Source organism: Epinephelus fuscoguttatus, linkage group LG12, assembly GCF_011397635.1.
Source record: "Epinephelus fuscoguttatus linkage group LG12, E.fuscoguttatus.final_Chr_v1".
NCBI lineage: Eukaryota > Metazoa > Chordata > Actinopteri > Perciformes > Serranidae > Epinephelus > Epinephelus fuscoguttatus.
Window position 1 is genome coordinate 1,739,892 of NC_064763.1, and position 27,106 is coordinate 1,766,997.

The following is a 27,106-nucleotide window of genomic DNA, read 5'->3' on the forward strand; positions in this document are numbered from 1 at the left end:
CCACATCATCCAGAACAGAACACCTTGATGGACCAAAAAAACTCTGGTGAACAGGTCCTCTCTCTTTGATGCAGGACAGAGAGATACAGAAGATCCTATATACCAACAGCCATCAGGCTTCATAATTCTGTGACATATAATAGATGAGCTGACAGATAATTGAATTTCCCCTTGGGGATGAATAAAGTCATTGTTATTCTTATTATTATTCCTTTTCTGGCGGGATGCAATGATGCGCCACCACAAATTCCCAGCCTGTTTGTGACAACGAACTTAACACACCAATAAATAAATAATTAACAGAAAGCCATTATTGTCCGCTGCAGAGAGGTACACGGCTCTAGTGCACTTGCAATGGGAAAGGAGTCTATCACCTATTTTTTGCATGTTTTCCAGCGTTTCATAAACCTGCATGAGTTTGATGATGTACCTGCAGGGCCTGCTGAAGCAACTGAACATCTGTGGTGCCTGTGACCTCCCTCAACTGGTTTAGTAGCGTCTGCTGGTGCTGTTGAAAGCAAAAGAAGAGAGGAGGATACACAGTAGTTCAGAGCAGAGTATGATGGAGATAAGTTGCAAGTAGTTTAGAACAGATTAAGGTTCTAAAAAAAAAAATACAATGCCAAGGAAGCACAACTGTAAGAGTGAAGCCAACATTTTAACTAAATCAATATAGAACTTACTCATAAGACCATTACACACCTACAGTGATAGCCAGTAGGGGTGGGGGAAAAAAATCGATACAGTATATAGTATTGTGATATTTTGCGTGGCGATATTGTATCAATACACGTATGCCAAGTATCTATCTTACCTTATCATATACATTATTAATTTTTGTAAAACCACACATTTCAGTACAACTTTTGGTAATAGAATAATATCATCAATTGCTTTTTCAGTCCACTAAATGGTGGTGATGTTTTGCTTTTTTTTTTATGGTGAGGTCAGTAGAGGTCTCAGTCAATGGCAATTGGCAGGAAGTTCATCAAAAGAAAGGTGAAGGCACCAGAGAAAGAAGTCATAAATGCGCTATTGGCATTTAAATCAAATGTCTGGACTTATTTTGGATCTTTTAACACAAACGGAAACAAAAGGAAAGGAAAGGAAAGGAAAGGAAGACTTGGATATGACAAATGTGGTTTGCAAGCAGCGTCTTGCAAGAATAAAATACTCTGGGAATACTACGAACATGAGGGCTCGCTTCACACTCCACTATCTAGAGATAGCATTAGCTGCTGATGACCAACCTAACGTTAGACCCGCTTCGCCGAAAGATTGACTAACACTGGATCCACTCTGAGAGAGCTAAGATAAAAACACAGTCCATCACCTACTTCATTTGCAAAGATCTGCGTCATGAAAAAGGCTTTTCAGGTATGTGACTCTGTCCTGAAGTTTTTTCACCGATACAGTCATACCAAAGCTCTACAGAGAGGTGAAGCATAAAGTTGAGAAATCTTTGAGTATAGCAGGAAGGGTGGTATTACTGGTGACCACTGTCTCACATTCTCCAAACTAGAGTAGTACACTAAAGTCACACCAGAGCAAACATTGCAGACCTACTGCAACATGCACCACAAGAACGGAGGATTGTTGTAACAGACAACACTTCTAACATGAGTGTTGCCATTCAGTTAGTGGGTTACCTGCATGTTAAGTGTTACGCTCGTGTTTAATCTGGCCTTGCAGAGGGCGTTAGATATGCCAACAGTTAAGTTTGTCAGGTGTTTGCAGCATTTATGACAGGTTTTATGATAGTGTTGGTTAGCCTGTCTTAGGGGTGTAACGGTACACAAAATCACGGTTCGGTACGTACCTTGGTACACAAGTCACAGTTCGTTTTTTTTTCGGTACAGTAATGAAAAAAACAGACAACTATTAAATATCTTTAACTTACTGGTAACCTTATTAAAACATACCACCACAGCAGTTAAGTCTTTTTACACAATTTTTGAATGAAACAAATATATATAAAATCCTGCTTTTTCACATTGTTTGAATGAAAATAGAAATATAAAAGTGAAAAATAAAATCCTGCTGTTTTTTTAACACATTTTTTGAATGAAAAATATGAATATAAATTTCTGCTTAAACAGTTTTACTCAATTAAAATAAAAAGTAGAGTGCAGCTGGTCAGCTTTAAAGCCTGCTCAAATTCAGTTTTACTAGGAACTTCCTTAGCTTTCCCACTTTGTTAAAGTGCAGTAAACAAAACATGCTTATATCTAAAGTGCAGCTTAAACAATTTTACTCAACTCCGATGGCGTTGGTTATTTCTTTAGAGCAATGGTTAGGGAAACGCTCTTTCTTTTTAAACGACAACGATATCGTAGTTTGCACCAGATTGCTTTTTCTAGTCGTGCCGGTTAACGTTCAAACTCGGATGGTGTCGCTTTAGATGCGTTAGCATGTTAGACGTGTTTCCAAGTACATACCCGACCGCTGTTCTGCAGTGTCAGCACACTGCTTGTGTCTTGTCCACTTGTTTATTTCCATCTTCGTATTTTATCCTGAAACCAAAGTAGGGATGCACCAAAATGAAAATTTGTGGCCGAAGCAGAATATTATGAAACGCTTGGCCGAATACCGAGTACCGAATACCGAATATCACTGTTCAGTTTTTAATCAGTTTTTGCAGATGAACCCCCTCTAAATTAGTGTTGTCACAGTACCAAAATTGGGACCCACTGTGCGATACCAATGAAAATATCGTGGTTCTGAGTAGTATCACATACCACAACGAAAATGAGGCAGATGTGCCTTTTGTCATTTATGAAAAGATAAATCACTTTTCTATAATACATCAATGATATTTCAATGGAATAAATTTCTTATTGACTTATTCATACTTCAAAAACAGCATCAATTAAAGCTGCAAGCAGCGTTTGGCGGGACCTTGCACTCACACCCGTTTCGGCCCCCAGCTTATGTCGTCACTGTGAATTATTTAGAAATATCAAACTCATTGCCACAAACATCAGAAAATCCTTACAGAGCTGAACGTTTTGATGTTTGAATGCTTTCTGTACCTGTAGGTATGTAGAAGTGATGTCACAATATGCAAATTAGATGAGCGAATTTCTTCCCATCACATTCCTCTTCCTTTATTTTGAGGAAAAGACAACAAAAACAGCACAAAACAAAAGAAATCTACTGTGTAAATATGTTCAAAATGTTGTTTTACTGAGATGTATGAAATCAAATATGGACGCTGCCTAGTGACATCACAATATGCAAATTGGATGAGTTAATTTACTCCCATGACAAACTTTGGGTTATGATGAATAGTTTTCTTGTTTACAGTATGCCTTTATGTCTCACCACTTTCAAGCCACAACCTTTTGAAATGTTGAAATGAAAATGGAATATTTTCCTCAATAAACTCTGGCACCTAAAGGGTTAAAATGGAGATTGTGCCCCTGTCATGTCTGCATGTAAGTTTTAGACACACACACACCATGTTTCTGTGAGTTTGTGTGAGACAGCGGTTGCCATGGTGATGAAGTAGGTGCACCTGGCAGAAGAGCAGAGAGAGACAGACAGAACACAGAGAGACCTGTTTTAGTGGAGATTTAACTCCTCAAAGAAGTTCTTCCCATTCCCAAACCGTTGGTCCAATCATGAAAATAATGTGATGATGAGAGAGATAAAGTTATACAGAAGATCTGTTGAGTAGCAGTTGAGCTGGCATGTGTGCGTCTTAAAAGCCCATAAAATAAACGGTGTAGGAGATGTTTTTTTAAGAGCATGTTTCAGGCGAAATCTTACTTTGAAAGGTCAAATAGCTCACTTCCTGTTGGAATTAGGTCATGGGTGTCAGCACATGATTTGTAAGTCAAACACACCAGTTTTGGTTTGACCTTGATACAACATTCCTGCAGGCTGCAGTGGCTATTTTAGTGCACCTAGGTGGCGCTAGAGAGCCCATTTTGGCACTTTAGGGGTTAATAATGTGTATTTACTGTTTCAAATGAAGTTTCTGCTGCTGTAATCTGTCCTTTAAAGATTGTGAGACACACAGACAGAGCTGTGTGGCCATGTCTGTGTGTGCAGCCGTTGTCATGGCGATTAATGACTTGCCTGCATATAAGGTCCACACACAGAGCTCATGAGAGCAGTTCAGCAAAGGCTGTTTAATATGGGTTTGAACTCCTCAAACAAGTTCTTCCCATACCCAAACCAATGGTCCAATCAAGAAAATAAAGTGATTGTGAGAGACAGCCGCTTCTCGTGAACGCACGTGTCGTGCGTTATATTTCTAGAGTCAAAAATGTGGTCAGCGAGTTTAAAATGTGTTGCACCTTAGCTGTTTCCAGAAATTTCTCCTCTGAGTTTACATGGGAGTGAATGAGAAAAAAATCGGCGCTCCCTTCACTTTGGAGCCACTCAGCAAAAATATGTACGTGTGAGAGATTCCATGTCAACATATCTGTGAGCAGGACAAATTTTCCTACGTTTTGTGGTAGAAATTGTGTCTGTACAGTGAAAATTGTGGCCATAGCAGCAAGTTAAAGACAAAAGTTTTAGACAATTTTTAGAGCCTCTCCACTCTAGCTCACAGCATTCCGTGCAATACACACCCATTATAAACTGAAAATTTCTCCACTTTTGCTTATGGTACTTTGAGAGGCACAGATTAAAAACGGTAAAAGATATGAAAAAGATGAAAACATGAGTGAATAGATGAGACCTGTGGCAACATTTGAGAGTTGGAATGGAGTCTGTAGCACAAAGTATGGAGACGCTGTACAGGCTAGAATAAGCCCAAAGATTGGTCTCTTTCTCCCCCCTGCTGCCATTCATTTCCTATGGGACAGCTTTGGAAGATCGTCAGGACGTTTTTCTGACATCTCACCTTTAGGAGGCCATAAAATCCAAACTAATCGAGTAATGAAAAAGTTATAAATAAGATCTGATTAGAAGGAGTTGATCTGTCATCTGTGCAAGTTTGAAGCCAATAGGATAAATGGTGTATGACAAGAAGATTTTTTTAGGAAAGGCAGTTTTAAGGCAAAATCTTACTTTGAAAGGGCAAATAGCTCACTTCCTGTTGCATTTAGGTCAGGGGTGTCTGCTCGTGATTTTTAGGTCTTCATGAGACGAACATGGCAGTTTTGGTTTCATGTTTCTACAACGTTCCTACAGGCCGTAGCCGCCATTTTGTGTGCCTAGGTGGCGCTAGAGAGCCCATTTTGGCAATTTAGGGGTTAGTTTCATGATTTTCTAAAATTTCTAAAACCAGTTCTGATGTGCGTGCCAATTTTGGTGAGTTTTTGAGCATGTTTAGGGGGTCAAATTCCAGTTCAAAGAGGCGGCGGGAGAAAGAAAGAAAGAAAGAAAGAAAGAAAGAAAGAAAGAATAAACGCACCAAAAACAATAGGGGCGAGGACTGCTCTGTGAGCAGTCCTCTGCCTCTAGGCTCGGTCCCTAATAAGTGATTAACATAGGGAGGACCAAAATAAAATAAATAAATAAAATAAAAATCAACCAGACACCCTCCTCCCCTGACAGTCCCTTCATAAGTAATGAACAGTCCCTCAAGTGCGGTGAGGTTTGTGGGCTGTTACTGCCAGAAAGAGAGAAATGTGAAAGGCTCGTTTTTCCTCTGACACATCACATACCTGTGTTAGGCTGGCTCGGCTGTTCAGGTACTTCTGGCCAGTCATGACACCAAGAAGAGGATATTATTGGAACCGACTTCTCTGTTGCCCAGTAAGCCGATGGCCGCCGTATTTGACAGGAACACATTACTGTCTGTGTCTGTGACCCCCGTTCAACCCACAACCGATGGGATTCGCCTTTCGTTTCTGCTGCTGGTTGAAATCTGTAGGCTGCTCGCACAGCGTGCTGAATGATTTAAGCCTATTTTGCTCGCTCAAAACTATTTTTAGTCGCAAATGCGAGTGCCGTGACAGGCGGTTCGCCACACTGCCGACATTTTATTCCGCCCGTCACGGCACGCCATTTGATTGTGTTATCAAAACACATCGCTATTATTCAGCCTTGCTTTTAACTTATTCCACCGAATACCGAATGTGTGTTTTTTTGCAATATTCGGCTGAATATATTCAGATACTGGTTAACTAGATCCCGCGCCCAATAATTCAGTACAGGGTCGTGCTGAACCGAAAGTCGCGTACCGAACGGTTCGACACAAATACATGTACCGTTACGGCCCTAGCCTGCCTGCTTTGCATCACATTTGAGATGAACAGACTGAAAACTTTATCTTATGAGGTAAAACTGATGTTGACAAAGTTTTCCTTTGGGGAGTTCATTTGCAGTTGAAAAAAGGTAATAAAGCGTAATAAGTTTTATCGCAATAATCAGCATATTGCAATAATATCATATCATGACCTAAGTATCGGGATGACATCAAAATATGGGTCCCCTAGCAATTCCCACCCCTGATAAACCGTCTATATAGTGATGTAAATAAAGTTTTCTGATTTGGGATTTATCTGTTTAAATTTTAGACAGATGAACAGAACCATAACTACAACCATATAGGGTTGTCACGATATTAAATTTCAAACTCAATATCGATACCCAGGAAAAAATTCAATACTCGATACCGTTTTCGATACAGCAGCAAAAAGTTAAGAGACATGTCATTTTTTAAATAAAGATCAGAACAGTAACATCAATGACAACAAAAATTCCCTCCAAAAGAAATAACAACCAGAAACAAGATCTGTCCATACAAATGTATTTATCTACAGCCCTGTTTATTTTCTGTGCTTCTGGTGAATTAGCACCATATTTTCATTACTGATCAAACAGAGTTGGTAGTTTAGGCTGAGGATGCTCCTGTTTCTACCTCACTTTGTGATCACAGAACCAGGGGTTACGGGAAAAACCAAACGTTTTTTCAGCTTCAATCTGTGACTTTACAGTTAACATAACTTTTCAGACACACATAATTATGTTGTCCTGTTAAACTAACATTGTCTATTAATGTTACAGACGGGCATGACTGATAAAGTTTTCTGCTTAGCTCCCACATTAACGTTAGAAGTTATGTTTTAGTTTGATGCTGGCGACACCAGCTGCTCAGCTGCTAGTGAGGAGAGGGGCCGTACCTGCCATCTGCAGCGTGCTGTGTTCACTTTACTAAATATTTCCAAAGAGCGCTTTTTCCTTTATCATTTTTGACCAAAACTGGCTGCTCTGATCCTCCTGTAGCTGTGCTGGCCATATTACAGCAACAGAAATGTTTGCATACATGCACAGCAACGACAACAAGCCGGGTTGCAGTGAGGCCTCTGTGCCTGCCAGGCGCTGCCTGAACAGCGCGTGTCCCTTGGACCCGTCGCGCGCACCTGACAGGCGCTGAGGTGGCGTGCGCTGTTAGTATCGATACTTTTGTAAATTAGTATTGTATCCGGATACAGCCTTTGAGTATCGATACTTTTCAGATTATCGATACTTTTGACAACCCTACTGTCAACACAACACAACACAACACAACCCAACCTTGCCGTTTATCCCCGGACAATACTTGCTTAGTTTACACATAGGATATTTCCCCCTCTCCGTTTTCAAAAATAGCATAGTGCACACCTGGCCGTTTTTAGGAAAGTTTTCGTTTACATGGACCCGCATAAATATGCCGTCAAGAGCATGCCAAACCTGTAGATGGCAGTGTAACGAGAAGCTCAAGCCACGTTAGCCAATCAGAATCCTGAACAGGGCAACCGGGAACAACTAGTCACTTCCTGTTCCTTTGTGAACACAGAGATGACGCCAGGATCATTTGTTTGGACAGAGAGAGAAGTAGAACTCCTGCTAAATGTGACATTAGAATATAAATGCATTATTTTCATTTTTACTTTCCATTTTTGTACTTTACTGCCAAATAGGAGCTGCTAAACAGAATTTCACAGTGATATTGTCTAACAGTTTTAAAGTTGACAATAAAGTATTCTTATCTTATCTAAAACTAGAAAAATAGAACACTGACTGGGAGTCGTGCCAGACCAAATATACCAACATATTGGCCTTCATTTTAGAGCATTATCCAGATTCGTCTGCAGATTTTCCTCATCAAAGGGAGGATGTTAACCGCTCCATAGTTACAACCAAGCTAAAGACAATGAGAGGGAAATGCAGAGGTGCTGTCGATACAGGATGCAGATCCGGACACGGGAGAATAGTCCTCATGTATTTCAAACTTTGTGAGCAGGTATGGGGTGGTTCGCCAGCCACCACCACTTTGCCGACCGGTGTGGAAATGAATGACCTGACCAGGGACAAAGACTGCAAATTAGCTGAAGCTAGACGTCTTATATGCATAACATTTTCCCATTTTTTTGTGGCAATGTTGTATGTATCGTCCCATTAAATAAACATTAAATAAATAAACTACAACACTGTTCCTGGCCTCGTCCCAAGCCTCATCAATGTTAGAAGTCGTTGATGCCGATGTTGGGTCTGAATTAGAGGTAGACGCAGAAGATGTCGATGGCAGTGTGGCACCAGTGAAGGAGAGGAGAGATCTTCTTAATGTATGTATATTTATTGTTACATTTATGTTCATGGACGTAAACGTGTGTGTCTGTGTGCTGAGTTGGTTATGCAATTGTAATAGGCCCATACTTTTCTATATACCTAAAGTAATTTCCTAGATTATGGTTGATTGTGCGGAGGGATATCTATCTGTCTCTCTGATCCATCCATCCATCCATCCACTAATGAGTTCCACTCATTTAAAAAGCCAGACTTTCTACAACCAGCAAGTGGAATAAGAATGTTAGAACACTAACGTTTGTAAACATAGAATGGGTTTACTTCTGCGATATATATTGTTGTAATTTCTTTTGTAATTTCTTTTGTTATGATCTACTTTTTAAAGGGTAAATTTAAGGGACACTGCCATGAGCAGCTGAAGAGACAACTGCCAGCAGAGGTCTAGTTACAAAATGCTATTGAGGAGGACTGTGTCAAAAGGCAACTCATTGACATCATTGAGGCCTCAGAGAAAAGAGCCTCTGAGAACTTTACTAAAGTTTCTGATACACTGGATAGTAGGGGTGACCCCGAATAGTCGATGATTCGGTGATTCGATTCGGAGAAGTCTGATTCGACTGCCAGTCTCACCTTCGAATCATCACAAAATGTGGTTATGAAACAAGACCGTACCATTCTGACTATATGGGGGTGCTCACTGCTGCTGAACATCTTGATTTAACATAGAATGTATTTGTTTTCTAGTAATTCATGATATATAGCCTATTTTGATACAAACATCAGCCTAATTTCTGTTAATAAAAAATTGAAAATGACACATGCGTTTAATCAGTGGGCATAATCATTACTACACATGAATAAATCACCCAGCTCGATCCAAATAAGCTGAGGTGAGTCAGTGCGCTGCAGGACCTTCAGAACAGCATCGAGGCTTATGGTGATTTAAAGTTAAAGTCCCACTGACTGTCACACACCTGAGTGTGTGAAATTTGTTCTCCGGATTTGACCCATCCCCTGAGGGAGCGATGAGCAGCAGTGGTGCTCGGGAATCATGTGGTGATGATTTACAGTGGCGGAGCGCATAACCAAACACTTTGGAAGAGGTGTGTGCTCTCAAATCAAACTTTTTTGAAGGATTATTCGTTTACCTTAAGTGTCTTGAAACAAATTTCACCGCTGATTGTTTTCTTCTTACTTTTTTTTCCCGACGTGGCCAAACAACTGAGAGCGGTGACGCACGGTCCGTGTGAATGAACTTGTATGAACCTGAGTTGATTACTGAAGTAACTTGAAGCCAGAAAGAAGGAAAACTGTTTCTAAACCTTTTGATGATGTTTTGGATGTTTATTTGTGGATGAAATGACAAGTTCTGACAAGTCAGAAACGACTCCTGTTAAAGACATGGATGAGGCTGCAGCGCGTATGCGCCCAGAGCATCATACCTTGAAGTGAAAGGAATAAAGATAAACATAAAATGATAACCCTTTTACTTTTATTATTATTATCTTATTATGCCAACTGAAGAATTAAATTTGTTTATTTGGGTGTTTTAGCTCTTTTCTCTGGAACGGAAACTGACGCAAATGAGCTCATTAATCAATGAGGGGGAAAACAACATGATTCAACAATTAGTCGGCTGAAGGAAGAATCTGTCAAATCAGATTCGACTATGACAATTCTTAGTCGGGGACACCATTACTGGATAGGCTTATGACCGCTGATGGGTTTTCTTTACTTCGAGAAGTGTTGAATCCACCGCTGCTGCCACATTAACCCACACCATTTGAAGGCAGAGGTCCTTATGGACCAATTAACGCACATAGGCCATCACCACAACACCTGTATCTCCCAAATCCAACACCTCATTTATTCCCACAAAGCTCAACCAACAATAGAATACACATGCAATGCCACTTAATACCATAAAAAAATACTGAAGACTTGTCCTACACACCTGTTGAGAGCACAAGGCAGTTCTTGTACACCCAAGCACTTTTTAAGAAAGATTAGTTACCTGACTGTCCTTTAGTCAATTATGCCTGCTCCTGCAGCTATTTTTTCCAAATGTAGAAAGGCAAGTATAATTGCTTGTCTAAGCTGCTGCAATAGTCAAGAGTTTACAGAAACTGCACTTTTTTAGTTGTTTAGTGTGAAAGTTACGTCGGCAGTTCTGATATTTTTGTATCACTGAGGTCAGCTAAATTCAAGGCCTCTTTAAGTCTTTGTTTAGTTGAACAGTGGTTTTGTGCTTTATTTAAAAAAAAAAAAACAGCAGAACAATGCAGTTATTTCAATGTTATTCCTCTTGAAAATTTACTTGAATGCTGTTTTATTCATTGTTTTTGAAATATTTGCAGTGCAGAGGCATCCTTTTTGCAAAGTGTTTGTCTTCCTTCAGGGTATCTGCAGGTTTCAGTAAGTTAAATTTAAGACTTTTTAAGACCTTTTTAATGCCACCTTGAATGGAATTTAAGACCAAAAAAACTATAAATATAAGCGATGGTTGGGGGATCCCGCTGTACTATAACCAGTGCTTAATTTGTAAAATTAGAAGTAGGGGAACACTTTTGGCCTCTGAGAGAGCAGTGTTCCCCCACTCCCAAAAGTGGGGGAACACTTTTTTAAGTGGCACCAGAGCCGCTTCACTGCGCAACTCCGAATGGAATGGTTGTGACATCTAGTGTTGTCACGGTACCAAAATTGGGACCCACGGTACGATACCAGTGAAAGTATCACGGTTCTGAATAGTATCACAATACCACAGCAAAAATGAGGCAGATGTGCCTTTTGTCATTTATAAAAAGATATATCACTTTTCTATAATCCATCAATGATATTTCAATGGAATAAATTACTTATTGACTTATTCATACTTCAAAAACAGCATCAATAAGTGATTAACATGGGGGGATTGAAATAAAATAAATAAATAAAATAAAAATCAACCAGCCACCCTCCCCCCCTGACAAGTAAAGAACAGTCCCTTCATAAGTAAAGAACAGTCCCTAAAGTGCGATGAGGTTTGTGGACCGTTACCTGCCACAGAGAGAAATGTGAACGGCTCGTTGTGTGTCGCCACGGCTCGGCGGTCTAGGTACTACTGGGCAGTCATGACGCCAACGAAAGAGGAAATTAGGCTACTGGACCTGGAGTCAGACTTCTCTGTTGCCAGTAAGCCGTTATTTTGCGCCGCGGAGCCGCCGTAGGCTATTTGACCGCCGTATTCCTGTCTGTGACCCCCGTTCAGCCCACAACCAGGAGGATTCGCCTTTCGTTTCTGCTGCTGGTTGAAATCTGGACTCGCACAGCATGCTGAATGATTTATTTTGCTGGCACAAAATTATTTCTAGTCGCAAATGCGAGCATATTGAGTGCCAGGTGGCTAGCGCGCGCGTTAAGCCCTTTTCACACAGAGCGCACAAAGCGCAGACCTCCACCGACAAACCCATTCATTGTGTATGTGCTACCACCAGCGCGCGCCATTATTGGATGGCACATGGACACTCACAGAAAAGTGCCATGAGAAGAAAGAAAGTCAGATTAAATATTCCTGCCGCAACAATTTTAAGATCTTTGAGTAATGAATTTAAGACCAATTTAAGACATTTCTAATGAATTTAAGACATTTTTAGGCCTTAATTTTAGATACATGAATTTAAGACTTTTTAAGACTTTTCAAGGATCCGCAGATACCCTGTCTTTAATGTCTTAATGACGAACAACTTGTTTTTGTGTCTGTTTACAATGACTGATCTTTTCAGAACTAAAATGTCTGAAAACTATTCAGGTGTGTGTCTGTGTTTTATTTATGTATGCCTTTCTTACTTATTTTAATACTATATCTGAAGTTATATTTGAGCAAAAAGGAAAATGTTTCTTAACCTGTGTCACTGTTTTTGTTTGTTTGAGATGATTATTGAAAAGTTGGTTGTATCTTGGTTAAAATGTTATAATAAAGGAAAGATAGAAAATATTGCATGATCTTGTGTGCTGTAAAGTGGTTTGAAAAAATAAAATCGGAATCGGCCAAAATTGGAATCGGCTATCCAAACACTCTACAAATCGGAAATCAGCATCGGCCCAAAAAATTGTAATCGGTGCAAGTCTAATTACTTTGCAGCCTGCCGTCAATCTCTTTGTCATTGTAGATTTCAATCTGCAGTGTACCCAGTTCATACACTTTACTGATAAACCTGAGGAGAACTGAAGAGTAACACTGAGCTTCATAACTGAGTACTGTGTGTTATGCAAAGGGCACCCAGTGCTGGTAGTAAAAACCAGTGATAATGATCACCCTACACTGGCATGAGTGTGACTACGTGAAATTTTGATCTGCACATTCAAAAACAAAAAAAAAAAAAAAGTTTGCAGCTGGAGCCCTGTAAAAGCTTAATGCATTAGACTCAGTATTGCCGAATTGCATGCACTTATCTCAATACGCAATAGCAATACGCCTATAGGCATCTGGGATGCCGGAAATACAGAGGAAGAAGAAGAAGAAGAAGAAGAAGAAGAAGAAGAAGTTGTGTTTCCAATGAACAGAAGTAGTAATGTTTAACTATACTATAGCTAAACACCACTGTTGAAGAAGCAGTATGTTTACATATTTAAGTTAACACTTTTTGTAAACTTTTGGAAACATTTTGTACAGTATAGCTAACAGCTATATTTCAAAAGTGTAGTGATCAACATATTAGGCCTCACCAAGGGGCACCAAATATGTAGGGATTTAAATTCGGGCTTCACACGGAGGCACCAAATATGTTGGGGTCAATTGGCTATCAGAAATAATTAATAATGGACCGTAGGAGGACAGGAGGATGTCTCCGTGAGAGGACAGGAGGATGTCTCCGTGAACGCAACACTCACGTGACGGACAGTGCGCGATCCAAGATGGCGGCGATCAGCTGCTAGAAACAAACAATTTTTTCTCTCCGGACTTTAAACTTTTTTTTTCTTCTTTGAAGGCTCCATTTTTTTCCTTTCACTCCCCATAAACCTCGGCTACATCTTTACTAACGGACTACCTCATTCATTCACCGACCTGGATACCTTAGAGAACTACATCGACCAATACTTCATCACATACTGCACAATGAATGCAGCCACCTCAAGCACCCCCGGAAAATCCAGCTTCTCTCCAGCCTTCAAAAGACCCCGGTCCGGTTCTCTACCCAGCACAAACACATCTCCATCCTCATCCCCGAACCCACTTCATCATTCAGAGGTAAGCGACATTTTAATCTCCATAAACCAAAAACTCTCCGGACTCGACACCAGAATCGCACTCATCGAAATCCTTCACAAAGAATTCCAGTCACTCCGCCAAAGCTTAGAGTACAGCCACGAACAGATCGAAAAACTCACCAAGGAAAACAAAACCCTCCATAAAACCGTCAACACCATCACCGACCAGCTCACCTCTGTTACAACCCAGCTCACCACCATCACTGCCGAAAATAAAACAATGAAGGAAACAATTCTGGATCTTCAAGCATGCAGTATGAGAGACAACTTGGTTTTTTCCGGCATCCCTGAACACATCACAGACGACCCAGAGAAATCAGTAAAGGACTTCATGAAACTCCAGCTCAAACTCCCCGCAGACACAGTTAACAGCATCACATTTCACCGCGTTCACCGTTTAGGACAGAAAAACACCACAACAACAGACCCCGCCCGATTGTCGCCAAATTCGAACACTTTAAACAGAAAGAACTGGTCAAACATCAAGGAAAACAGCTTAAAGGAACGGACTATGGACTAAACGATCAATACCCGAAAGAAATCATGGACAGGCGCAAAAAACTCTTCCCCATCCGCAAACAGATGATCTCAGAAGGAAAGAAAGCAGTCATCTCAGTGGATAAACTTTACATAAACGGACAGTTATACCGCAGCAAGGACATCACCACCTGGTTATATTAGCCCCCCCCTCATATAAACAAACTCTCTCCCTTTTCCTCTCTTTTACACATGCACTCTCACTCTCTCCCTCCGCGACACAGACCCCGTCCCGCCGTTATCTACAATAATTCATAAGGACAATCATAAACATCTACGCACCAACGTCTCGCTCCGTATGTGCCCTGATACGCAGCGCTCTCTATGTTGTTTATTGTTAAGTGTTTGTGTTCTGTTTCCTGTTTTTTTTTGTGTGTAAACCTGTATATGTCCCTTTTTGTTTTGTAATCACATGTCTAGCCCTGCAAGTCACTCCCTCACTGACCCATACATACTCACACACACACACTTACACACACACCTGTATATGTCCACACTTACACACACACACACACACACACACACACACACACACACACACACACACTCACTCACTCACTCACTCACTCACCATAATGAATCCCTCTCCTTTTGATCACAATCATCCAACATGTCAGCAATAAAATTTGTTTCTTGGAATATCCGTGGCATTGGTACTCAGGCTAAGAAAAGTAAAGTATTTAATCATCTCACCTCACTCCATGCAGATATTTGTTTACTACAGGAAACACATCTCTCAGAATCAGACAACATCAAATTACATTCATCTCAGTTTACTCACTCATTTTCATCACATTTCAATAAAAAACAAAGAGGAGTTTACATTTTAATCAGTAAATCAATATCATTTATCCATAACACCACCATCACAGATCCAGAGGGACGTTTTATCATCATTAACATATCAATCAACAATAGCCCACTGACAATTGGTAATCTTTATGGCCCTAACACTGATGACCCATCTTTCTTTCATAACTTCTTTTCATCCATATCCAACTTCTCTGACTCCCCAATAATAATTGGCGGCGACTTTAATACAGTAATAAACCCATCAATAGACAGATCCAACACATCTAGCAATACACGCACCTGGCAATCCACACAAACAATAATCCAGTTCATGAGTGATTTTGGTCTTGGTGATAGTTGGCGCCTACAACACCCAACTGTAAGAGAATTCTCTTTTTTTTCATCAGTTCATCATTCATATTTACGCATCGATTTCTTCCTTACCAGCAATTCAATCATTCCAAATATCTCTGATCATCAAATCCACCCCATCATCATCAGTGACCATGCCCCAGTATCATTCAAATGGAACCCACCGAGACCACACAAACCAGTCACCAGATGGCGCTTTAACACATCCCTCCTGAAAGATTCTGAATTTAACGACCTCATCAAAAGAGAGTGGGCATCCTTCCTGGAAATAAATGATTCTCCAAAGCCATCCCCCACACTTCTATGGGAAACAGGTAAAGCCGTCATCAGAGGAATTATCATTTCATATTCAGCCTATAAGAAAAAGAAAACAAACAAGAATCTGAACTACAAGAAAAAAATCAAACAGGTAGAATCCATCAATGCAACCAACCCAACAGAAGAAAACAAGAAGAAATTAAGACAGTATAAACTAGAAATAAATGAAATCCTGAATAAAAAAATTAACTTCATGATCAGCAGACTCCGACAGGAAAACTTCCACCACAATAACAAATCCAGTAAATATCTCGCAAACCAAATCAAAAGAAATAAGGAAAAATCCACAATCTCCACAATCATGAACTCAGCAGGGAAGTCAACAAACTCACCCAATGAAATAAATCAAATATTCAGAGAATTTTATGCCAACTTGTACTCCTCAGATAATAACCCTAAGGAAGAAGACATCAGACCATTTCTCACCAGCCTCAATTTACCCCAACTCTCCCCTGAACAAAAAAACACATTAGACACACTCCTATCAACAGAAGAAATCCAATCTGCCCTCAATAGAATGCCTAACAATAAAGCACCCGGTCCTGATGGCTTCCCTGCTGAGTTCTACAAACACTTCTGGTCCATCTTAGCTCCACTTTTCCATAGAATGTTAACTGAAATACAACAAAACTCCAGACTTCCATCCAACATGAATACAGCATCCATTTCACTCCTTCTCCAACCAAACAAAGACCCCACCCTGCCTTCAAGTTACCGTCCCATTTCACTTCCCAACGTCGACATAAAAATTATCACCAAAGCACTCTCCCACAGATTAGAAAAAATAATTCCATTCATTATTCACCCGGACCAAACAGGATTTATCAAAGGAAGAAACTCAGTCAATAACACACGCAGACTATTCAATATAATGCACTACTCAGCCACACATAACCATAATTCAATCATAGCCACCTTAGATGCAGAAAAAGCCTTTGACAAAGTTAATTGGTCATTCCTCATCCACACCCTCCACAGTTTTGGCTTTGGGGGATCATTTATTAACTGGATTAGAATACTTTACACCTCACCTACAGCCACAGTTATTACCAACGGGCAAACTTCACAAAGCTTCACTCTTCACAGGGGGACCAGGCAAGGTTGCCCACTCTCTCCCTCTCTGTTCACCATTTTCATTGAACCCCTAGCAGCAGCCATTCGTCAGAACCCACTCATCACAGGAATCCAAACCCCAACATGCACCATAAAATCAGCCTCTATGCAGATGATATATTACTTTTATTGAGAATCCACAAACATCACTACAAGAAGTAATCAGGGTCATCAAATCATTCTCTCTTCTCTCTGACTACTCAATAAACTGGAACAAATCCTCCATACTCCCATTAAGCACCAACAGTCCAGATGTGGCAGCCCTTACAACACCCATCCCCTTCTGCACAAGTTACATCACTTATTTAGGCATCCACATTTCCCCCAGGCTGTCAGAGTTGACCAACTTGAATTTCACTCCACTACAAAAACAATTCAAGATGACCTCCAACGATGGATGAACCTCCCATTATCCATTCTAGGCAGAATAGCAACAGTTAAAATGACAATCCTCCCCAAAATAAATTATCTCCTCTCAATGATCCCTACTCATCCACCTCTCACCTGGTTTCATTCGCCGATTCATCCATCAATAAATTTTACTGGAAAAATAAATCCCACGAATCAAACTGGCCACTCTTCAAAAATCAAAAAGATTAGGCGGACTCAATGCTCCAAATTTTCATTATTATTCACTAGCAAATCAACTTCAATACATCTACAAATGGACCCACCCCACTCAGTCAGATAGCACTTGGTTAGACATAGAACAAACAGTTAGCAAAGACATCCATATTTCAGATTTACCATTCCTCAGTCAAACTATCAAAAAACACCCCTGTTTCCAAAACCCCACAATATCATCAGCTCTGACAGCCTGGTGGAAATTCTACAACATTACTAACTCCACTCTGGCACCTTCACTTTTCACCCGATCTGGCATAACCTGGACTTCATCAGCAATAAACAATCACTATATTTCAGCACTTGGGTAGACAAAGGGATTACCCACCTCAAACATATCTTCAACAATAACATCCTGGTTCCATTTCCCCTCCTGGTCCAGAAGTTCGGCATCAGGAGCCATCAATTTCTACAATATCTACAGGTTTCATCATCCATCCAATCAACAATGAAAAACAAGAATATAAACTTAGACCTCCCCCCCTCAGCCTCTACATTCATTAACATCTCTTCCTCAAAAAAACTTTTATCTAAAATATACAAATTGTTATCACAGGCCGATACATCACCCTCCATACCTTCAGAAAAATGGGAAACTGATCTTTCCATTGCTCCTGATGCTGACTTCTGGCCCCAAATCTGCCAAAACATTTTCTTTATGACAACAAATGCCAATTTACAACTCATACAATACAAAATCCTCCACAGAACTCATTTGACTGGACACAAAATGCAAAAAATGGGCTTCTCATCTTCTGGAAACTGTTCACACTGCTCACTAAACTGCACTGACACCTACATTCATGCAACCTGGCACTGCACACCTGTTCACCACTTCTGGAGAAACATCACAGAAACTTTATCCCAGATCATGGGCTGCCACATCCCACTTTCCCCCTCTGTTTATTAGGAGACGTATCCACATTAAAACTTGACAACACACACACCCATTTACTTCTAGTGGCGCTGACTGTCGCCAAGAAAACTATCCTCATGAACTGGAAGTCTCGGAACTCCATACACATCATACACTGGAAAAACCTGCTCACAGACTACATCTCTTTAGAAAGTACAAACTCCTCTGACAATAATCATAACCCTACCTGGCTATCATTCATCACTTTTTTACAATCATAACCTGCCACTAACCTGCCACAAACCAGTCACATCATCCGCCCCAGATCTCTGACACCTTCATTCCCATCCTTAGTAATTACTACCGATTCATATATTTATTTATTTTTATCTCTCTTCTTCTGCCTGACAACCAAAACTATCTGGCAACCATTCATCACTTTCTTACAGTCATCACTTACAACAAGCTATTATTACATCAATTACTACAGCCTCTGTAACCTTTACTCCCATTCATTGTGATCACTATTTATATATTTGTTTGTTTCTTTATCTATTTATTTATTTATTTATTTATTTGGGGGGGGGGTAATTGATACAACCATCGTTATTACTATAACTATTATGATTAACATGATTAACATTTATTAATATTTATATACTTATATACTTATTTACTATACTTATATATATATATATATATATATATATATATTTATTTATTTATTTATACTTACTAATTACCACTCTGGTCCCTGCTGGGTCACGCTTGTTGGGCCACGGCCGGTGGTCCCCTTCACCCCCACCCCGCCCCACCCCACCCCAAATCCCCCGCCCTGGACTGTTTTCAGGTGGCACATCACCTTTTTTAATGCACAACACACTAGTTTAGGTAGAGGAAAGGGGACACAATGCCAGTTCATAACAACCATCTCCTCGGTTTTAATGCACCACATACCTCTTAAAAGACTATCTCATTAAAATAAAAAAAAATAAAATAAAAAAATATATATATTAATAAACAAATAAATAAATAAAATAGATAAATAAATAAAAAATGAAATAATGATAAAGACTACATATACATCTAGACATAGGGTAAGGTGTTGTGCCCCATACAGTCCGGGGCACACGGGGGTTGGGGTTCGGGGGTGTTGGGGGCCTGTGGGTGGGTAGGGACATGAGGCATCACATTAAACATCTCATAAAGACCCCCCCCCTCCCCCTCCCTTCTCCTCCACCCTCCATATTATTATTATTATTAATAGTAGTAGTAGTAGTATTGTTATTATTATTGTTGTTGTTACTTACTTATTTATGTTATTTTCTTTATGTATTTATTTTTTCCTTCTGTATACTCATCTCCATCTCCATGTCTGACGATTATAATATTTATTACTATTAATACTATTATATTATATATTACTGTCTTTCTTACTCTCAAATCACACACACACACACACACACACACACACAAAATCTGTTGTTGTTTGTTGTTCACACCTGTTTTCTGTTCGTCTTGTATTGTCACTGTAATGTCATATTGCACAATAAAAAAGAAAAAAAAAAGAAAAAAAAAGAAATAATTAATAATTATTAATAATAACTACGGGTGGGAATCTTTGGGCACCTCACGATTCGATAACGATTACGATTCAGGGGCTACGATTTGATTATAAAACGATTATTGATGCATCTTTAATTTATGAATATTGATGCACTTTTTCACAACACACATTTCTTTTTGTCTCACTGAATGAGCATTCAACACTTGCAATTTTTAAAAACAGTGCATTTGTAATAAACAGTTGAATTCATTTCCATTATATTTTATTAAACATAAATGGAAATGCGTGCAAACTGGAAAGTTACAACTTCGTTGTATGGAACCAAACGTAACAACAGGTATCTTAAATCATAAGATAAAATGCGTAGTGAGAGTAACAAATGATTCGTGGCAAGAGACATCCACGCATCACATGTAACTGCGATCCTACCTGCCTTCAACAGTGAGGCCATGACTTCTGTTTTGGTTTGGTTGTAGAGTGTCGGTGAAATAGCATCGGGATGGGATGGTGTATCTGGGCTCCAGTGTATGCAGCAGTCCTCAAAATCCCTGATTTTCCACGACAGAATAAGGACACAAATCCTTGGCAATAAATGCCGCGATGGCCTTCGTAATTCGCTTTGCCTTTTCAGATGAGGGTGGCAGCTTTCTAATTGCTTCCTCGATTGTTCTCTGGTCGGTAGCGCCACTAGTTGCCGCAGCAACAACAGCCTGCCGTCTCCCGACTCCTCCGTCAGGTGGAATCGAGTTACATGGCTTCTCATGTATTTTATTTTAGCACGACACAGCTTACATATAACGTGGCTCTTGTCTAGTTTGCTTCCGCCGTCAACGTTGTAGAAGGAGATGTTAAATTAGAAGGAGCTGCTCGGATCTCACGGCGAGGTGGGTGGCGGTCAGCCACGTTTGTTTTCCTCTGTGCGCGTGTCGGCGTGTCTGCTCCAGGTGCGCATCCCAAAGTGTCCCGGAGATGACATGTACCGCGCTTCTTAGTTCCGCATTATTTAGAACCTTCTGTATTACTCTAATTAACAGATTTAAATAATCGAAATTTGGACGTTTGTGAATCGATTCAGATTCGTCCATGTCCGAATTGCGATGCATCTAAGATTCGGAAATTTACCTCACCCCTAATAATAACTAATAATTTTGTTAAATAATGTGACTTGACATTAAATCACCTCGTGGGGCACCATTCCCATAAAAGGGAAAATGATAGCCAGTTAAAGATATCAAGTCTCATAAAACATGTTAAACTATTAATTTGGAGTTTTGATTAATAATTAAATTAATGACAATAACCAAAATTAACAATAAAGCCTGAAGAATTTCGGAGTTCTTGACGCAGCAGAGGTTGACTATTCATTCACTCTTATGCAACATTAATCAGACAGCAGTTATGATTCCAAAGAATTATATTTATTCACAAAGTAAGCAAAGCAAAACCAAAACACACAAATTCTAACTATATACAGTACAGGCCAAAAGTTTGGACACACCTTCTCATTCAATGCGTTTTCTTTATTTTCATGACTATTTACATTGTAGATTCTCACTGAATGCATCAAAACTATGAATGAACACATGTGGAGTTATGTACTTAACAAAAAAAGGTGAAATAACTGAAAACATGTTTTATATTCTAGTTTCTTCAAAATAGCCACCCTTTGCTCTGATTACTGCTTTGCACACTCTTGGCATTCTCTCCATGAGCTTCAAGAGGTAGTCACCTGAAATGGTTTCCACTTCACAGGTGTGCCTTATCAGGGTTAATTAGTGGAATTTCTTGCTTTATCAATGGGGTTGGGACCATCAGTTGTGTTGTGCAGAAGTCAGGTTAATACACAGCCGACAGCCCTATTGGACAACTGTTAAAATTCATATTATGACAAGAACCAATCAGCTAACTAAAGAAAAACAAGTGGCCATCATTACTTTAAGAAATGAAGGTCAGTCAGTCTGGAAAATTGCAAAAACTTTAAATGTGTCCCCAAGTGGAGTCGCAAAAACCATCAAGCGCTACAACCAAACTGGCACACATGAGGACCGACCCAGGAAAGGAAGACCAAGAGTCACCTCTGCTTCTGAAAATAAGTTCATCCAAGTCACCAGCCTCAGAAATCGCAAGTTAACAGCAGCTCAGATCAGAGACCAGATGAATGCCACACAGAGTTCTAGCAGCAGACCCATCTCTAGAACAACTGTTAAGAGGAGTCTGCGCGAATCAGGCCTTCATGGTCAAATAGCTGCTAGGAAACCACTGCTAAGGAGAGGCAACAAGCAGAAGAGATTTGTTTGGGCCAAGAAACACAAGGAATGGACATTAGACCAGTGGAAATCTGTGCTTTGGTCTGATGAGTCCAAATTTGAGATCTTTGGTTCCAACCGCCGTGTCTTTGTGAGACGCAGAAAAGGTGAACGGATGGATTCCACATGCCTGGTTCCCACTGTGAAGCATGGAGGAGGAGGTGTGATGGTGTGGGGGTGTTTTGCTGGTGACACTGTTGGGGATTTATTCAAAACTGAAGGCACACTGAACCAGCATGGCTACCACAGCATCCTGCAGCAACATGCCATCCCATCCGGTTTGCGTTTAGTTGGACGATCATTTATTTTTCAACAGGACAATGACCCCAAACACACCTCCAGGCTGTGTAAGGGCTATTTGACCAAGAAGGAGAGTGATGGAGTGCTGCGACAGATGACCTGGCCTCCACAGCAACCGGACCTGAACCCAATCGAGATGGTTTGGGGTGAGCTGGACTGCGGAGTGAAGGCAAAGGGGCCAACAAGTGCTAAACACCTCTGGGAACTCCTTCAAGACTGTTGGAAAACCATTTCAGGTGACTACCTCTTGAAGCTCATCGAGAGAATGCCAAGAGTGTGCCTGTACTGTACAAGCTTGGGGTGTGTGTGTGTGTGTGTGTGTGTGTGTGTGTGTGAGTGAGTGAGTGAGTGAGTGAGAGAGAGAGAGAGAAAAGAGAAAGACAAAACAAAATGTCTGACAACAGAGAATTACAAGATGGCTGAATCAAAGCTGGCTTCAGATCGGGGGAGGTGTTTGTCTGACCGTGTGGTCAGGACAAAGACAAAGGAAAAGAAGCGGGAACTTTGAGATGCCTGTTTGAATGTAGCTTTGTTGAAAGCCTATTTGTTAATGAGTCTATGTCAATGTGATTTGTCTTGCAAACAGTCTGGATTAGTGCAGAGATTGTTTAGTTGTGTGCAAGAATCTGTTTGTGAACAGTATTAGCAAAGTAAACACTTAGCGTTGGCAAAGCCAACTAATCAATGACCTAACTGCAAACAATCACAACAAAAACTCAATAAACAGCATTAACTCACATGCAAGTTAAACAGTCTTGCTTAGCTTGTAAAGTGTTAAAGCTATGCCCACTTGCTACGTTACCGATCTTTGAATGGATGGGAAGAAGAATCGTTTTGGTGGTGTGCTGCTTTGTTAGCTGACAGAGGAAGATCGGAAAGAGCTGTGGTTCCAGATGCAGTCTTTGGTGTGTGTCCTTTGCTCCAAAGGTGGAACTCTGAGGAAGCTGATCGCTCGAGGTCTTTACAGAGTCAGACACTGGGTGCTAACTCACTTGGTTCTCTATGTTGCCAGAAAGCTAGTTGCAAACCTTGTGCTTGCGAGTCTAACTTCTCTGGTTCAGGTTTGCCTCAGCCTTGAGCGTGGGCAAGACGTGGTCCAGGAAAAAGAGGGTCTGTGAGCAATTGCCCCACCTTTGATGGTTCAGGGCAAGGAGCAAGGGTCTGAGCATCTGGGCTGGTCCAGATGATCACTCTGCACTCAGCCCAAAGAGGTGTGGGCTGCTCCGCGGTTCCTGAGTAAGGGAGCATGACTGTCTGAAGGGAGCAGACCTTCTCCAGATGCCTGTGACATCACAGTCACATGTCACTGTAAAAGTCCTGTCCAATCAAGTTGTGAGACTTGTATCTCACTGAGGTGTGAGGTGAGACATCCTGGAGATGGGTGTCAAATAGCTGTCTTTGTTTGGAGAACAAAGATCATGCAGAGAAGGAAGCCTTTAAATGTCCAGTTTAGATTTTAACAAATGACAAATCATCTGTGGTCCGGTGAATCCCAACAAAAACCAACAAATAGATCACATTTACTTAAATAAAGTAGTACTGAAAAATAAAAATATAGATCTCCTTTTCTTAAGAAATAAAGTGCAACGTGCACTGTAATGTGAAATCAAGTTGCAGCCTCAAAACTAAAGTGTGGGCCGAAACAACATGGATGGGCAAAGAACACATAATGCACTACTGTCTCACTACAAGTGTTGGTAGAACCTTGGTTCACTCTGGTCATCTGCATGACCTTCAGATGAAGGTGTGCTTGGGCGTGGGGTTTGTGCTGGAGAGTGATGCCCAGGGTGGCTGTCAGGTGAGTATCTGAACCTTTGGTACATGTCATGGGGTTGAGGATACTGGGGCTGTGGAATGGCCTGGGGTGGCAAGTGGCTTAACGATGTGAGTATTTGGTTGATTAAAACCCTGTTGAGCAGGCAGTCTCAGCAACTACTTGGGTTAAGATCATTTCCTCCCTGACAAAGCTCAGCTCTCTTTGCTGCTCAAACCACTGGCATTGTGTCTGCTGCATCCTCTCCAGGAACTTGTGATGCTGATGAGCACTGCTACGAGGCCTTCTGCATCTGGATGCACCTAGACAAGAAATACAGTAGCGCTTTTAGCTAAGAATACTATTATCTGAACCACACAAAGGTAACATTGCAATACTGCTGTATTCAGTTCATTTAGTGGAATTGTTGATGATTCAGTTGCACTGTTGTTCTGCATTACAAGTAAGGTACTGAAATCTTACCCTGAACAGGCAAAGCTGTAAAAGTGGATGACTGTGTAGCAGAATCATCAGCTCTATTCTCCATAGCTATGCAAATACAAAACATAATTCAGGAGCTCACAGTAGCTAGCATTCCAATATACATAGTCTTATATTTTGTACAGCTAATGTTAGCTAAACTGTAAGTATAGCAAACATCATGTCATCATCAGCACATGAGCTACTGCCACTTGTTTCACTTTCGGCCAGAGGAGTGGGTGGCTGTGTTGGTTCTCTATCATTCTCTATAAAATTATAAAAATAAAAAAAAAACATAATTTAAGAACTCGAGTACGCTTATTTCTAGCTTTGGTTACATACTTCTAGGTAGGAGTGTTACACCAACTACGGTCCGGTTGTGGGCTTGGGGACAACAGGTTTAGCAACCAGATGAACATTAGCGGTAAGCTAGCTAGTGCTAGCTTAAATTGAGAGGCCAGTATTTGACTTGTTTTGAACTAGCTAGTTAGCTAAACTTACCAGTGTAGTCGTCAGCATGGGTCTCAAAGCCGATATCGACTCCGCTTGAGGCTTCTGCCATCGCCAGCGGTCTCTGTCCCAATATTTAGTCCATAGTGGTGAAAAAAACAAAACTGGACGGATTAGAGCCGCTGGTGTTGTTCTCTTTTTTGGTTTTTGAACATGCCGCCTTGAGAGTTTTCCATCAGTGTTTCACCTGGTCGGCTGTTCGAACAAAACCAGCATCCTTAAGCTTCTCGCACATTTTTTTTGAAGATGTTGCTATGTCTGTGCTTTCTCCCATCGATATACTCTGTGATATTTAAGTCTGTCATTATCTGAGGGCAGACTGCAGTCTCCTCCTCACTCCAAAAATGCTGGCTCTTGCTGCTTTTCGCCATGCTGTTCTCCCCGCTTGCCATAACCATAACAACACCGACAATCCAGGATTCCTTGCGAGCATGCGCAGATGTAACTGAATATTCCGGTAAGGGGCGTTTTCCAATTAAGGTGTATACATGTCACAATATTCTGGTTAAAACCTCAATCGGGTTATGCACATGTTTACATGACTCGTGTGCAACTGGAATGTTAAGGATATTCCCGAATAATACAGGAATATGGTGTGCATGTAAACGTAGTCATTGTCTGACCATCACCTGTCCCCCAAATCCCACCAGATGTGTGTAGGTTGCGTCTGCGCTCCGGAACGGCAGCGGAGCTGATACGTTTCAATTCTAGTCAATGTGTGTGCTTCCACCAGCTGCAGCTCTGCTGCGTTCCGGCTCCTTCACAACTGCGGCACTCCGTCGCCCTCCACAACAGATACTCAAGACTTCTATTTTTGCCGGACACCGGAGCACAACACAGCAATTCAGCACACAGCAGATCGTGTGGGGCAGGAAGTCGTGCACAGAAACAAAATAAAACACCTGGTTAATTTTCAAAATAAAATACAGTGTTCACGGCGGATCATATTTCCCTGCACTACACCTTGAAAACGCCATAATGGGTGGAGGCAGGCCTGAAGTCTACAGGTCAGAGGTTTTCAGACGTCATTACGTACATATATATATATATATATATATATGTGTGTGTGTGTGTGTGTGTGTGTGTGTATGGGTCAATGACGTATAAGGATTTTCAACAGGCCAATTTTAAAATAGAAAAAATAAGAATATCTAACGCCATTGTTCAAACATTAAGAATGTTTTGTACCCATAAATTCATATAAATTCTTTAAATTAAGTGATTTTAGTGTTTTTTCATCTCAATGAGTTGGCCGTGGCCTTAAAAAATGTCATGTGGTGCGACCGTGATTTATCTTAAATTAATTAATTTCCTTAATATACTTAAATTTCTCTGTAATTTAAAGTGTTTAGAAAGAAAGTATTTGTATTTCTTCGAGTTTTTGTAAGTAATGATCTCATATTTTGTTCTATAATGTCACAATCCCCCTCTTAAATGTAGTTCACAGACTTATTTTTTCTGTAAATCGCATAAAACTGATAAAAATCTTTTAAGAGTACGATTCACCTAAACATAGTTTATCAGGGATTAATATTTCTGCATCAGAAATTAGGTATTTTATTTTGAATTAATTACAGTTAATGTTATTATTGGTCGCACCACATGAGTGGTCGCTCCAAATGACAAATATATGACATAAGGATATGAATATCCTTAAAAATCCATTTAAAAAGATCAACACAATAAATTCCAAGCAAAAATAGTTCAAACCATATTTTATTTAACGTTCTCTGGTCCACAAACATTTCATAAACAATTTTTTTTTTTAAATAAAACAAACATTTAATCAAACATTTCAAAAACATGTTTTTAATAAAACAAATAGGCTATTTAATCAAACATTTCATGAACACTTTTTT

The 27,106-nt window shown here is 40.3% G+C and overlaps 1 protein-coding gene across 10 annotated transcripts in view; it reads right to left on the reverse strand.

The window, feature by feature from the left end:
* usp25 (ubiquitin specific peptidase 25) overlaps positions 1-27,106 on the reverse strand; it is a 256,799-nt gene that overhangs the window by 196,235 nt on the left and 33,458 nt on the right. For 9 of the 10 annotated variants that reach the window (XR_007450541.1, XR_007450543.1, XR_007450542.1 and 6 more), the window contains exon 2: positions 431-508. The exons of the other annotated variant lie outside the window; for it this stretch is intronic. Coding sequence is in view for 6 of the 9 variants with exons in the window: in XM_049591475.1 (XP_049447432.1) it covers positions 431-508 (78 nt within the window). In the remaining 3 variants the exon portion in view is untranslated. The remainder of the gene's footprint in view (positions 1-430; positions 509-27,106) is intronic. 10 annotated transcript variants of the gene reach the window in all.